Raw genomic sequence first — 12,765 nt, forward strand, 5'->3', positions numbered from 1 at the left:
TTAGATTCTTTGAGATTTTTTTATGTAGACAATCATGTCATCTGCAAACAGGGACAGTTCTGTTTCTTCCTTCTGCTCTGTGTACCTTTTCTTTCTTTCCCTTGCCTTATTGCGCTGTCTGGAACATCCAGCACTATGGAGGAATAAGAGTGATGAGAGTGGACATTATTACCTCGTTCCTGATCTTGAGGGAAAGCCCTCAGTCTTTCACCATTCAGCATGATTTTTAAAAAAATAGACTTCGTTTTTTAGAGAAGTTTTTATTTATTTATTTATTTTCCCCCAAAGCACGAGTAGATAGTTGTATGTCATAGTTGCACATCCTTCTAGTTGCTGTATGTGGGACGCAGCCTCAGCATGGCCGGAGAAGCTGTGTGTTGGTGCGAGCCCGGGATCTGAACCCTGGCCGCCAGCAGCGGAGTGCACGCACTTAACCACTAAGCCACGGGGCCGGCCCTAGAGAAGTTTTAGGTTCACAGAAAAATCGAGTGGAAAGTACAGTGATTTCCCATATACTCCTTGCTCCCACTCGTGCATAGCCTCCCTTATTATAAACATAAATGTGATTTTAGCTGTAGGTTTTTGTAGATGTTTTTTATCGAGTTGAGGAAGTTCCCCCTTTTCTTAGTTTGCTGAGAATGTTTGTTGTGGGTAAGTGCTGGATTTTGTCCAGTTTTTAGAACATTTCCATTACATGTCAGTTTATAGTTAGTCCTTACTCTCCTGCCCAGCCTAGGCAACTATTGATCTTCTTTCTGTCTCTATAGTTTTGCCTTTTCTGAATATTTTGTAGAAACAGAATTATACAATGTGTAGTCTTTTGTGCCTGGTGTAATGCTTTGGAAGTTCATTCATGTTAGCATACATCAATTGTTTGTTCTTTTCTATTGCTGAATAATATTCCATTGGATGGATATACCACTTTATCCACTCACCAGTTGATGGACTTTTAGGTTATTTCCAGTTTGTGACTATTAAGAATAATGCTGCTGTGAACATTCATGTACAAGTCTTTGTGTGGACATATATTTTAATTTTTCTTGGTGAGATACCTAGGAGTGAAATTGCTGGGTCTTGTCGTGAGGATATGGTTAACTTTCTGAGAAACTGCCAAACTGTTTACCAAAGTGAGTGTACCATTCTACATTCCACTCAGCAATGTGTGCAGGTCCTACTTTTCCCATATTCTTATGAACACTTGGTATTGTTGGTTCTTTGGATTATAGCCATTTTAGTGGGTGTGTAATGGTATCTCATTGGGGTTTTAATTTGCATTTTACTTATGACTATGTTGAACATCTTTTCATGTGCTTATTATTCATTTGTGTATTTTTTTTGTTAAATTCTGAATTCATATCTTTTGCTTATTTTATTTTATTCTTTTGCTGAGGAAGATTAGCCCTGAGCTAACATCTGTGCCACGCTTCCTCCACTTTGTATGTGGGTAGCTACCACAGCGTGGCTGGCAGTGGTAGAGGTCCGTTCCCGGGATCTGAACCTGTGAACCTGGGTTGCCGAAGCAGAGCGCGCCGAACTCAACCACTGCGCCACAGGGCTGGCCTCTTTTGCTTATTTTTAATTGAATTTTTGTTTCATTTTTGAGTTGTAAGAGTTCTTTATATATTCTGCATACAAGTCCTTTTTTAGATATTTGACTTAGAAATATTTTCTTTTAGTCCATGACTTGTCCTTTCACTTCCTTAATGGTGTCTTTTGAAGAGTAAAAGTTTTAAATTTTGATTAAGTTTAATTATTTTGTCAATAGTTCATGATTTTGTTGTGATATCTAAGAAATATTTGCCTAACCCAAGGTCACAGAGGTTTTCTTCTAGAAATATTACATTTAGGCCTATGACTCATTTTTAGTTAATTTTTTTGGCATATGATTGTCTAGTTGTTTCAGCGTCATTTGTTGAAAAGACTGTACTTTTTCCATTGAATTGCCTTGGCACCTTTGTTAAAAGCGATTGCCATAAATATCAGTATTTCACTGATCTATATGTATATCCTTATGCCAGATACTACACTGGCTTGATTTCTTAGCTTTATAGTAAGTTTTTGTTTTTTGTTTTTGAAATTAGGTAATGTCAGTCCTCTCACATTGTTTTTCTTTCTCAAACTTTTTTTTGCATTTCCATATGAATTTTAGAATCAGATGATCAATTTGTACAGAAAAGCCTGCTGAAGTTTTGGTAGGGATTGCATTCAATCTCTTGATCACTTTGGGGAGAATTACCATCTTACCAAAATCGAGTCTTCCAGTCTGTGAACATAGTATATATCTTTCCATTTGTTTAGATCTTCTTTACTTTTTCTCAGTACTGCTTTGTAGTTTTTACTGTACTGGTCTTGAACTCCTTTTCTTAAATTTGTTCCTAAGTATTTTCTTATTTTGATGTTATTGTGAATGGAATTATTTTCTTTGAGTTTCTCTTGTTATTATTATACTGTCTGTGCAGCCCTGTGTCGGAGCATATCTGCTTACAACCACCGTACGTGACCATAGTGAAGACAGCCCTGTCTGGTCGTTCTCAGCAGTTCTTGTGTGATCTTGCAGAAGAACCACCATAACCAGACTAATTGGAATACAGACGGCTGCAAATGTGAGAAACGCTAGAATTCTGAAAGGATATGTTGTGATACAGCTTTTGCATATGTCACCCCCACTTGAGTGGTTCAGCTACAGACAGCTGAAGAACGAATCTAGGAATCCAGACTGCTGTTATGATGAAGTCAGATATTAAAAACACAGGGTTTATAAATCACATAAAGCAGTGTTAGCTTGTGTCATAGGCTCACTGACCATTTTTCTCCTAAAGTAAGTGTGAATATATGTATGAATGTATGTGTATGAAGCTTTGTATCGCAAATGCATCGTCCCCAGGTAGACATAAATGGCCACCCTGGGCCAAGTTATGAAGTCAACGAAGTTTGATTTGTGGCCCACTGCTCCCTTTCCTCCCCTAGGCGAACAGCCCCTCTATTCCAATTGTCCTGCACTCACCTCGCTAAAAGAAAAACCTGAAACGTCTAATATACTTAACTTTGTGGGCTCTTGAGTGTGAACTATACTTTGGTATAAATGATCCCAACTCAGTTTTTATATTTTTGAGTTTTATTAAGTAAGGAAATGCTCTCATCTTTTAAGGGAATTTTGGGTAATAAGGAATAGTGAAACTGGTGGTGGTGGTTGTGGGGGGCAGAAGCTCAACATCACCCAAGACCCACCTGAAGGTGAACCTTTAGGAGTGCTTGTGGTCAGAGGGGACATTGGGAGGACAGTTCACTCGTTAAGAGCCCTGGCTGAGACTTGCCCCCTACGTTTCGTCAGAAGCCCGCTGGTGGGCAGAGAGTGAGAAATCTCTCCTGGTCTCCCTCTGCTTGTTACACTGGTGCTTAGCTTGCTGTGCCAGGGCACGCCTGGGAGGCCCTTCCTTCACACTCCTCTCCTGCCTCTGCTTACATCTTTCCTGCCTGGTCTTAGCTGTGTCATATGGCATTTTTACAATGGAGTGAGCCGTTGGAGGCAGCGGCTCCTTTATTAGAAATGTTGCTCTATGTGTGGACAGCTGTTAGGTTGCTACTCTGTTCAGGTGTCCCAGTCGGTGCTGGTCCTGGGTATAGTCAGCTCACACCTGAGATGCCTCATGTTTTCATTTTACTTAAAGACGACGAATTCAGGCCTTTGGTGGCATTTATAAACTCTAATGCAGTAGTAGGGTCTTTCCTAATGGTGTTATTTTTGCCCATGAAGTTTTTTTAAAAATATGGATTATGGCTCTGTAGCGACTAGTTTTCATTTGCCAACTACTGTCTATAATTCTGCGTGCATTTCTTTAAAAATAGCTTTGAGGGGGCCTGCCCGGTGGCATAGCAGTTAAGTTGGCGTACTCTGCTTCGGTGGCCTGGGTTTGAAGGTTTGCATCCCGGACGCAGACCAGTGCATCACTTGGCAAGCCATGCTGTGGTGGCATCCCATATAAAAGTAGAGGAAGATGGACACGGATGTTAGCCCAGGGCCAGTCTTCCTCAGCAAAAAGAGGAAGGTTGGCATCAGATGTTAGCTCAGGGCTGATCTTCCACACACACACACACACACACACACACACACGCAAAATAGCTTTGAAAGAGGAAACACAATAGAGATATTTCAAGGTCGAATGCTATTCGTTTTTCTGATTTTATTTTGTTTTGATTTCAGGAGAAACTGACTCTTCGACAGCAGCTGAATGAAGCGAAGCAGCAGCTCCTGCAGCAGGCAGAGTATTGTACAGAGATGGGAGCGGCAGCCTGTACCCTGTTATGGGGTGTCTCCAGTAGCGAGGAGGTCGTCAAAGCCATTCTGGGAGGGGTGAGCGTGACCAGCGGGCTGTCTGGATATTGTTGATTACTGCTTGTGCAACTGAGAGAATCCAGCGTGGCTATTAGGGCACTTACAGACTAAATCCATTTGTTTTGTTCGTTCATCCAGTGGTTTTGGAATACCAACTGGGTAGGTATTGTAACCTAGTACTCTGGGAGTATGTGAAGTGAATGAAATAAGATCCCTTCTCTCCCTGCATCTGTATGGTATTTGTGGACATGGTATCACTTCAGTATTATTACTTGACATTTATATATGTTTAACAAAATTTAAAGTGCTTTTACATGTGTTATTCCATGGGTAATGTAATATTTAATTTATTGAATGTTATATGTTATTTAATATATGTGTACATTAATAGTGCACGCACATACACACACCAAGGAACTGCGCAGAGGAAGAGAGATCTGAAATGGGCCTTGATTAACTTGGATAGGTAGCAGTGGCAGCAAATGAGGAAGGTGTCTCCAGTGGAGGGAAACAGCATAATCAAAGTCAGAGAGCGAGAAGTCTGAGGTTGGTTTTAGGGACAGTGTGTAGGTCAGTTGACACAGTGTGAAGAGTTAGGTGGGAAAGTCGGGGAAATAAGGCGTAAAAGGTAGGGTGGAATGTGATTTTGTACGACCTTAAATGCCAGGTTGATGATGGGTTCCTGAAGGATTTTTAAGTAAAAGAGTGCTAGGATAAGAGAAGAATTTTGGGGAGATTAACCTGACAGTGAGGATAGATAGAAGGTGGGTTTGTGGATATGGAGACTAGACAGGAAGAGTCATTGGAAGGCCATCCCAGTGGCTCAGGCTGGAGTGAGCTCGGCACACCCTGCTGTAGTAGGGGGATGGGAAGGGAGGAGAGCCGTGGTGGTTGGGGCAGGTGTTGTGATGTTGGACTTGACAGCTGAGAGGACGAGAGGAACCAAGGAGGATGATGGTTTGACTCTGGGAGAACGCCGTGGTGGTGAATGGGAATCAAGGTTGAGAGGGGGATGTTCGGCAGAAGGCCAGTAATAAATTACTCATCACTTATAGAAATAAAAATTGTGTGACATTAGATGGAGAGACTAAACGTATTTTAAAATTTATTGAGCTTATTGAGGTATAATTTACATACCAGAAAATTCACCTGTTTGTAAGTGTATAATTTAGTGGTTTTTAGCTAATTTTCAGAGTCTGTAATTATCACCACAATCTAGTCTTAGAACATTTATATCATCCGCATGAAGTTCCCTTGTGCCATTTGTAAATGCATTGTTTTTTAAATTATTCCCTAGAACCCTAGAACCCCTGAGGAAGTGCTTCGAAGGTTCTGCAAACTTGGAAATACTTTTTGCCACGTAATGAAGATTTAAACTGCCAGATGATGCTGTTCACTGTCTTTATCTCTTTTACATGTTGAGATTTCAGTTAAGATTTTATTTGAAAAGCAGTTCTGCCCAAGGTTTGAAAACCTCTGGTTTCATGCCTAGAACAAACAGAGAACATATTTTTCTAGTGTATTTCTAGTATATTTTTGGGTGAATTCATCCCAATACTTCCATCAGTGTGTAAATTTGAGCTGTTTCCCATATATATTTTTTTATTTTACTCTTTCCATCAGTCTTCAGGGTAATTTTTATACATGCCCCAAACTTCTTTTTTCTGAACTTCTTAATGGGAACTTTTAATGGTGGAACAGAGTTTTAGATATTGCTTCTGTGATTAAAATCAGTCTTTCTTCTGTGTCCTGCACTTTTAAAATGTTTTCATACTATTATCTATGAAAGGGTGTGATTTTCATTTTCAAACTTTCAGGATAAAGCTTTGAAGTTTTTCAACATCACTGGTCAAACAATGGAGAGTTTTGTGAAGTCACTGGATGGGGATGTCAAGGAGCTGGATTCTAATGAAAATCAGTTTGTTTTTGCTTTGGCTGGAATCGTAACGAGTAAGTAGTTCTTTTCAAACGTAGTGACTGTTGGAAGTGTGTTCTGGAGCAGTGATTACAGTCGAGGTGTGTGTGCATAAATCTGTCAGGAACTTTTTCAAATGTCATGTGGTTCTTACTCTGGAGAATCTGATTCAGTAGATCTGGGATAGGTACCAGGTGTGTGTGTTGGGGAACACCACCCCAGGTGATTCTGATAACTATCGGTGAGTAAGAACGATGGATCTTAGGAAACAGGATGAGTTGCGTGTTCTCTTCATTCTGTACGTCAGCAGAAGTCAAAACAAAACTGTAGGTTTAGCTACTTGTTTGGCGTTGTCATCATTTTACTAATGTCTAGCTGAAGTAAAAGCCTGAAGCTGAGCTTAAGCTAAGCCCTTACTGTTGTTTTAGTACAACGGTTAAAGAATTCCAGAAACCTAAATTGTCTCTTCAGTAAGTTTCTCCCAAAGATTATAGATATAGTTATGATAGAATTCTATGGCAAAACTACTGTAGAAGATAAAGCCAAATGATTAAATAATAACTAGTATCTTAGTGTAGTAGGAGGTGGTCTGTGCTAGTGAGTGTTAAGGCCGTTTGTTCTGACGTCAGTGAAATAGTTCAGTATATCGCTGTGACTCTTATTTTGTTATGTTGCTTTTTCATCTCTGCTGTTTCCATGCTACTTTTAGGGTAATTCTCTGCTATTAAAGAGAGAGGAAATTTTATTTTTCCTCATTGTGTTATCCTTCATCTACTGAAATCCTAATGAAATAGATCCTGTGTAGACAATTTCTTCATAATCCCTTAAAAATTGGTGATACTTCTTCTGGGGTAGATGTTGAGATTCAGATGGTCTCTAGGGAAATCTTGATTTAGCCCAGCACTTTAATCGACCATGGGACAGCGTTATATACTTCCATTCATAGCACCTTCAGTGGGAGGAGGCTTGCATTGCTCTACCTTTTAAAAGTGTTTTAAGGTCTTCTTTTAACAGAAGGCATTTGCAGATTTGATGATTAGATTTTCTGCTATTTGGAAATGACCCCAAAGGTCTATGACGTATGTGATTTGTCATTCTGCTGAGTTGTGAATTTGAACTGCTTGAATTGCCGGCTGGTGTGCAGCGGTGAGGCAGTTGGCCAACGGGTGAACCAGCCTGTTGCCCAGCATACAAGCTCAACTTGGCTTTGTTTTTCCCTGTTTGGAGTGGCTCACATAGGAACTCTGACGAAGAGTGGGAAAGTGGGCACTTAGGTTTTTACTTATACATTGATGAATTTTACTGGGAAGATTACATGCTATGGCGGTGTTTTATTAAAGTGCTGCTTTGCAGAGGTCTTGGGCTCTTATGCATCTCAAATACCGAGACACTGTTCTCTGAGGAGTAGGCAGTATAGCAGAGACCTTGGGTTAGCTGTTAAATAGATCTTCTGCCTTCTTCTTTTTTTTTTTTTTTTGTGAGGAAGATCAACCCTGAGCTAACATCCATGCCAATCCTCCTCCTTTTGAAGAGGAAGACCAGCCCTGAGCCAACATCCACTGCCAGTCCTTCCCCCATTTTCTCCCCAAAACCCCAGCAGATAGCTGCACGTCATAGCTGCACATCCCACCAGCTGCTGCATGTGGGACGTGGCCTCAGCGTGGCCGGAGAAGCGGCGCGTCGGTGCGCGCCTGGGATCCGAACCTGGGCCGCCAGTAGCGGTGCGCGCGCACTCAACCACCAAGCCACGGGGCCGGCCCTCTTCTGCCTTCTAAAGCAAGGATTCTTATTTTAAATTTACATACAGTAAACTCATCCATTACAGTTTTTTCTCCTCACCTTTTTACAGTTCTGCAAGTTTTGACAAATCTATGTAGTCATGTAACCACTAGGATTAGGAACAGTTCCATTACCTCCCCCATCTCCCCCACATCTTCCCCACCCCTTTCTTTTGTAGTCAACCCCTCAGCCCATCGTCAGCCCCAGGCAACTGCTGATCTGGCCCTTTGTTAAAACTTTTAGCTGAATTTTTCTTGCTGGTGTATATGGCATCCAGCGTCTGCTCCAGGTAAGCAAGTGCTTGCCTCACATCTCTCCTTGGAACACCTGCCTTTTCTTATTTTTTGTAATAGTTCATTGATCCCTGGCCTCAGCTTTGTGGTGTGTTCAAGATAAGCTGTGATTTTGTGAATTATCTCCCCCACCTTTTAAAGAATGGAGGGTGTAGCTCTTTCCAGTTTACTGTATCCTAAGCAAAAACTGGAAGTCAAGGATTTGTTTAAATGTTGAAATTGTTAAATTTCTTCTTCACCCATACTCACTGTTCTTAATAATAGGTTAGTATAGTGCAGAGGGTCTGGATTTTTTAGGCTCAGCTAGTCCATTCCCCAGGATGTAAATTCTGTGGACTTCATTTTCCTTACCTGCAAAGTGGAATAGTAATACCTGCTCTAATTACCTTACACATTGTTGTGAATATTCTCCTGAACTGTGGTAGGTGATAGCACATTGTAACCCAAGGTGCTGTTCAACATGGGGGATATGATTGTTTTCAATGACTTTCATGAGAGGACAAATCTAGAACATAGGGAAGGGGACAGATTGTATCACAGTCCTGTGAAGATTAACCTGCTTAGCTTGCAAGTGGAGAACTTAGTTTTCTAACCACTGTTTCTGCTTTTTGATTATTTGAAAGTCATAATTGTACTCCTTGCCTCTTAATTCTGAGTTTATTCATTCAAACAATATTAGATAATGATTACAGAATCAAAATTACTTTTTGATTATTGATCATTTATGGGCAGGACTGGATCAGCTTATCTTTCATGGATGTAATAGAGCCACAGAGTTGATGGCAGAGCACCCTTGTGTTGGTGACTGTCACTTCTCCTGCCCCCTAATTCTTCTGCTTCCCGTTCCCCTCTTCCACACACTACCACTAACACAGGGAAGCAGTGTGGTGTGTGGGAAAGAAGATGGGGTGGGAATCGAGGCCCAGTGTCCAGCTCTGCTTCTGCCACTGACCATCCCTGTGTTCTTGTGTCTGTGACCCTCAGTTTCATCTTCTGAGAAAAGAGTCTTAGACCCCAGATGATGATTAAGGTCTGCCTTGGCCCTAAACTTGTGTGGCTCTGCATGTGGAAGAATAAGGTGCCAGTTCTGTACCTTGACCTATAGGTGGTCTTGTGTCCAGGTCTACAGTGAAGAGTCAGTGGACAGGCATTTGGGTGGTTTCCACGTTTTGGCTATTACCGATAATGCTGCTATGAACATTTGTGTACAAGTTTCTGTGTGAACGTCTGTGTTTGGTTCTCTTGGGCATATAGCTAGGACTGGAATGGCTGGGTCATGTGGTGTTTAACTTTTTGAGGAACTGCCAGGCTGTTTTCCACAGCGGCTGCACCACTTTACCTTCTGGTGGCTACTTTTTCCTAGGTCTTCAGAGCAGTCCCTCTTTCTGTGTGTGTGTGCGTGTGTGTGTGTATGTGTGTCTTTGTTGTTGTTGGAGGTGGTTGGTTCTTTGAGCTCTAGGAGAGGTCATTAGAGACTGTCTAGATCCTCATCACTGTCACTGCACCTCCTCAAAGGCAAGGTTGGCTTGTAGAGAGCTGATTTTCAGTTTTAGCACACAGCAAGATTTATGATAATCTGGGATATTACAGGTAATTGTTGAGAGATATTTTGAGATCACTGAAGGCTTCTTTGGTTTCTTTGTTCCATGGGCATGTTTGATTTAGTCCAGTCTTATGGAAGTCTTGCTAATTCAGAAAAATTTGGTATTTATTATCTACAGTATCCAGTTAATCACAGAAATTCTTTTAATTGTGTTTCAGTGGTTGGTCTTGGATAATTTTGGATACTTTGTAATCTTTCCGTAGATAATGCGCTTCCTTCACTTGACAGAGTATGGCCTAGATGATGAACTGTTGTTCTGTGGAATTGGAATGTTTCCTTAGAAGCTCATGTCCATTTTTAGCTAGCTCAGTGAGGAGAAAACATAGCCTTAGAGTTTTCCAGATTAATGGAACATAAGAGGAAGTTGTGTACCTGTTGGGTCAGAGGGACCCCACAAGGGCTCCATGTATCCTTAAGATCTGGGATTAAGACCTGAGAGAAGTGGGATGGAACTTCAGTGAATCCCAGACATAACTTTCTGGGTGAATTGTTGATTTTACTAGGTGAAGGCAAGTAAATTGACCAGCTTTATAGAATGGGCCACTAAAGAAACCTGAGCATTAATCTGTTCCTACAAAGAATTTGGTTTCAGGTGGGACAAAGAGAGGATGGTATTTGGGTTAGGCACTACAGCAAAACGGGTATAATTATTTTGTTATTTTTCACAGATCTTGGACAAATCCATATCCTCTACCATTAGGCTTTTTTAAAACAGGTAACATTAGGTGATTGCAGGGACTGGTACGAGGAATTACTAGTCCCTTCTCTATTTGGCTAGTTGCAGTTGGCCCACGGCCTCTTGTGGCTTCGCCTCTAGGGGTATTGAGGAGGTGTAGGTGAAGACGTGGATGCATCATCTGGATTCTTGGCTTGTGCTCCAGTTGTTGGGCTCTGTCCATGGAATCTTTCCCCACAGGGATTCTGGGACCATAGTTAGTTCTTTGGTTTTTTCTTGAATTATACATAGTGTGGGCAAACTAATGTTAAGATTGGCTACAATGTGTGTAGTGGAGAATTTTCTGGGACTTCTAAATTTATTTATTTATTTATTTAGTGTGTTTGTGTGTGTGTGAGGAGGGTCAGCCCTGAGCTAACATCCACACCAATCCTCCTCTTTTTTGCTGAGGAAGACTGGCCCTGAGCTAACATCTGTGCCCATCTTCCTCCACTTTATATGGGACCCCACCACAGCATGGCCTGACAAGCAGTGTGTCAGTGTGCACCCAGGATCCAAACCCTCGGCTGCCAGCAGCGGAATGCGTGCACTTAACCACTATGCCATGGGGCCGGCCCCCTGGGACTTCTAAAAATCATCCTTCTGTAGTACGTTTTATTTTTCAGTTCTGTTTGCAAAATAAATCTCTCTCCATTAAACTTTGCAGGGGTTGTGTCCAGAGAAGGAAGGAGTGTCTTTCTGATAACGGTGCCAGAGTAACCATTACAAGTTGGGAGAAACGAAAGATGCTGGGGGTCTTCCTTTCCTGAGAGTGCAATAAAGTGTTAAGGGAGAAATTCTGAACAAATTGAAAGAATAGGAACTATGCTTGTAGGTGAGCCATAGGAAAGATGGGGACTTCCGCTTGGAGCTGTTTTTTCATGGTGGATCAACAGGTGATTGCATTTCGCTGGAGGTAAAACTATGTCACCATATGCCTTGCCGTTGATTTTTCTATGACTAGGCTTCCTAACAGTGGGGTGTGCTCACTCCACAGTGGAAACTTATCTAATCTGGCAAAGGCAGGTTTTGCAGGTGAAGGCGTGAGCAGATTGTAAGAGAGATGGGCCATCTCCCAGGAGTTACTTTCACACTGTTGACTAGCAGCAGCAAACAGAGGACAGTAGGCTTGTCTCTCTTAGCTAGCCCTCTGGTTACAGGGTGCTTTTCTGTAATCTGACTTCTTGCCACAGAAACCGGATTGCCCAAAGTAGGAGAGAAACTGAATTCTAGGAGCCACTGCCCAGTGGGACTGGGCGTTCCCTCCAACTCTGAGGGGGTTTCCATGAGTACAGAGGCAGAGTTCCCAGACTGAGATTATCCATGCCCCTTGGCCCTCTCCCCCACCTGTGACCACTGAATAATTGACTTGATAAGAAACTACAACAGCAAATGCAAACAAACAAAAACTAGACAATAACACAGGGACACAGTATTAATATCAGGGGAAACTTGCTTATGTTCCTTTCAAAAATTATGGTGCAGTGCTTGTACTGCAGATAAGAGGTTTATAGAAAACAAGTCCAGGATGAGCAGTAGAGACTAAGTAATCCATTGAAGGTGAAAATTGTATCCCAATTGTTATTATTAATTTACTCTTTAACAGCTTTATTGCAATATAATAATATACCATACACTTTGCCAATTTAAAGTATATAATTCAGTGGCTTTAGTATATTCATATAACTGTGCATCCACCTCCACAATCAGTTTTAAAACATTTTCATCACCCCATATGGGTTTCTTTTGAATCCTGCCGTTCCCCCCAGCTCTAGGCAACCACTGACCTACTTTCTATGTCTCTAGATTTACCTATTCTGGCATTTCATATAATACAATATGTGGTCCCTTGTGACTGGCTCCTTTCACTTAGCATGGTGTTTTAAAGATTTGTCCATGTCATAGCATGTGTCAGTACTTCATTCTTCTTTATGGCTGAATAATATTTCTTTGTATGGCTATACCACATTTCTCCATTTATCAGTCAATGGATGAACATTTAGGTTGGTTCTACTTTTTGGTGATTATTAATAATGATGCTGTGAACATTTGTGTACAAGTTTTTGTGTGGACATAGGTTTTCCAGTTTTTTTGTTTTTTTTTGGTAAGGAAGATTGTCCTCGAGCT

General features: G+C 41.4%; 1 protein-coding gene across 7 annotated transcripts in view; it reads left to right on the top strand.

Annotated features, from left to right (window-relative positions):
• HSF2BP (heat shock transcription factor 2 binding protein) overlaps nt 1-12,765 on the top strand; it is a 110,525-nt gene that overhangs the window by 21,440 nt on the left and 76,320 nt on the right. For all 7 annotated transcript variants that reach the window (XM_087418022.1, XM_087418020.1, XM_087418019.1 and 4 more), the window contains 2 exons: nt 4,202-4,351; nt 6,151-6,283. In XM_087418022.1, the coding sequence (XP_087274148.1) occupies nt 4,202-4,351; nt 6,151-6,283 (283 nt within the window). The remainder of the gene's footprint in view (nt 1-4,201; nt 4,352-6,150; nt 6,284-12,765) is intronic.

This window comes from Ceratotherium simum, chromosome 27, assembly GCF_057802395.1.
Source record: "Ceratotherium simum simum isolate JZ-2026a chromosome 27, ASM5780239v1, whole genome shotgun sequence".
In the NCBI taxonomy this organism is placed as follows: Eukaryota; Metazoa; Chordata; class Mammalia; order Perissodactyla; family Rhinocerotidae; genus Ceratotherium; species Ceratotherium simum.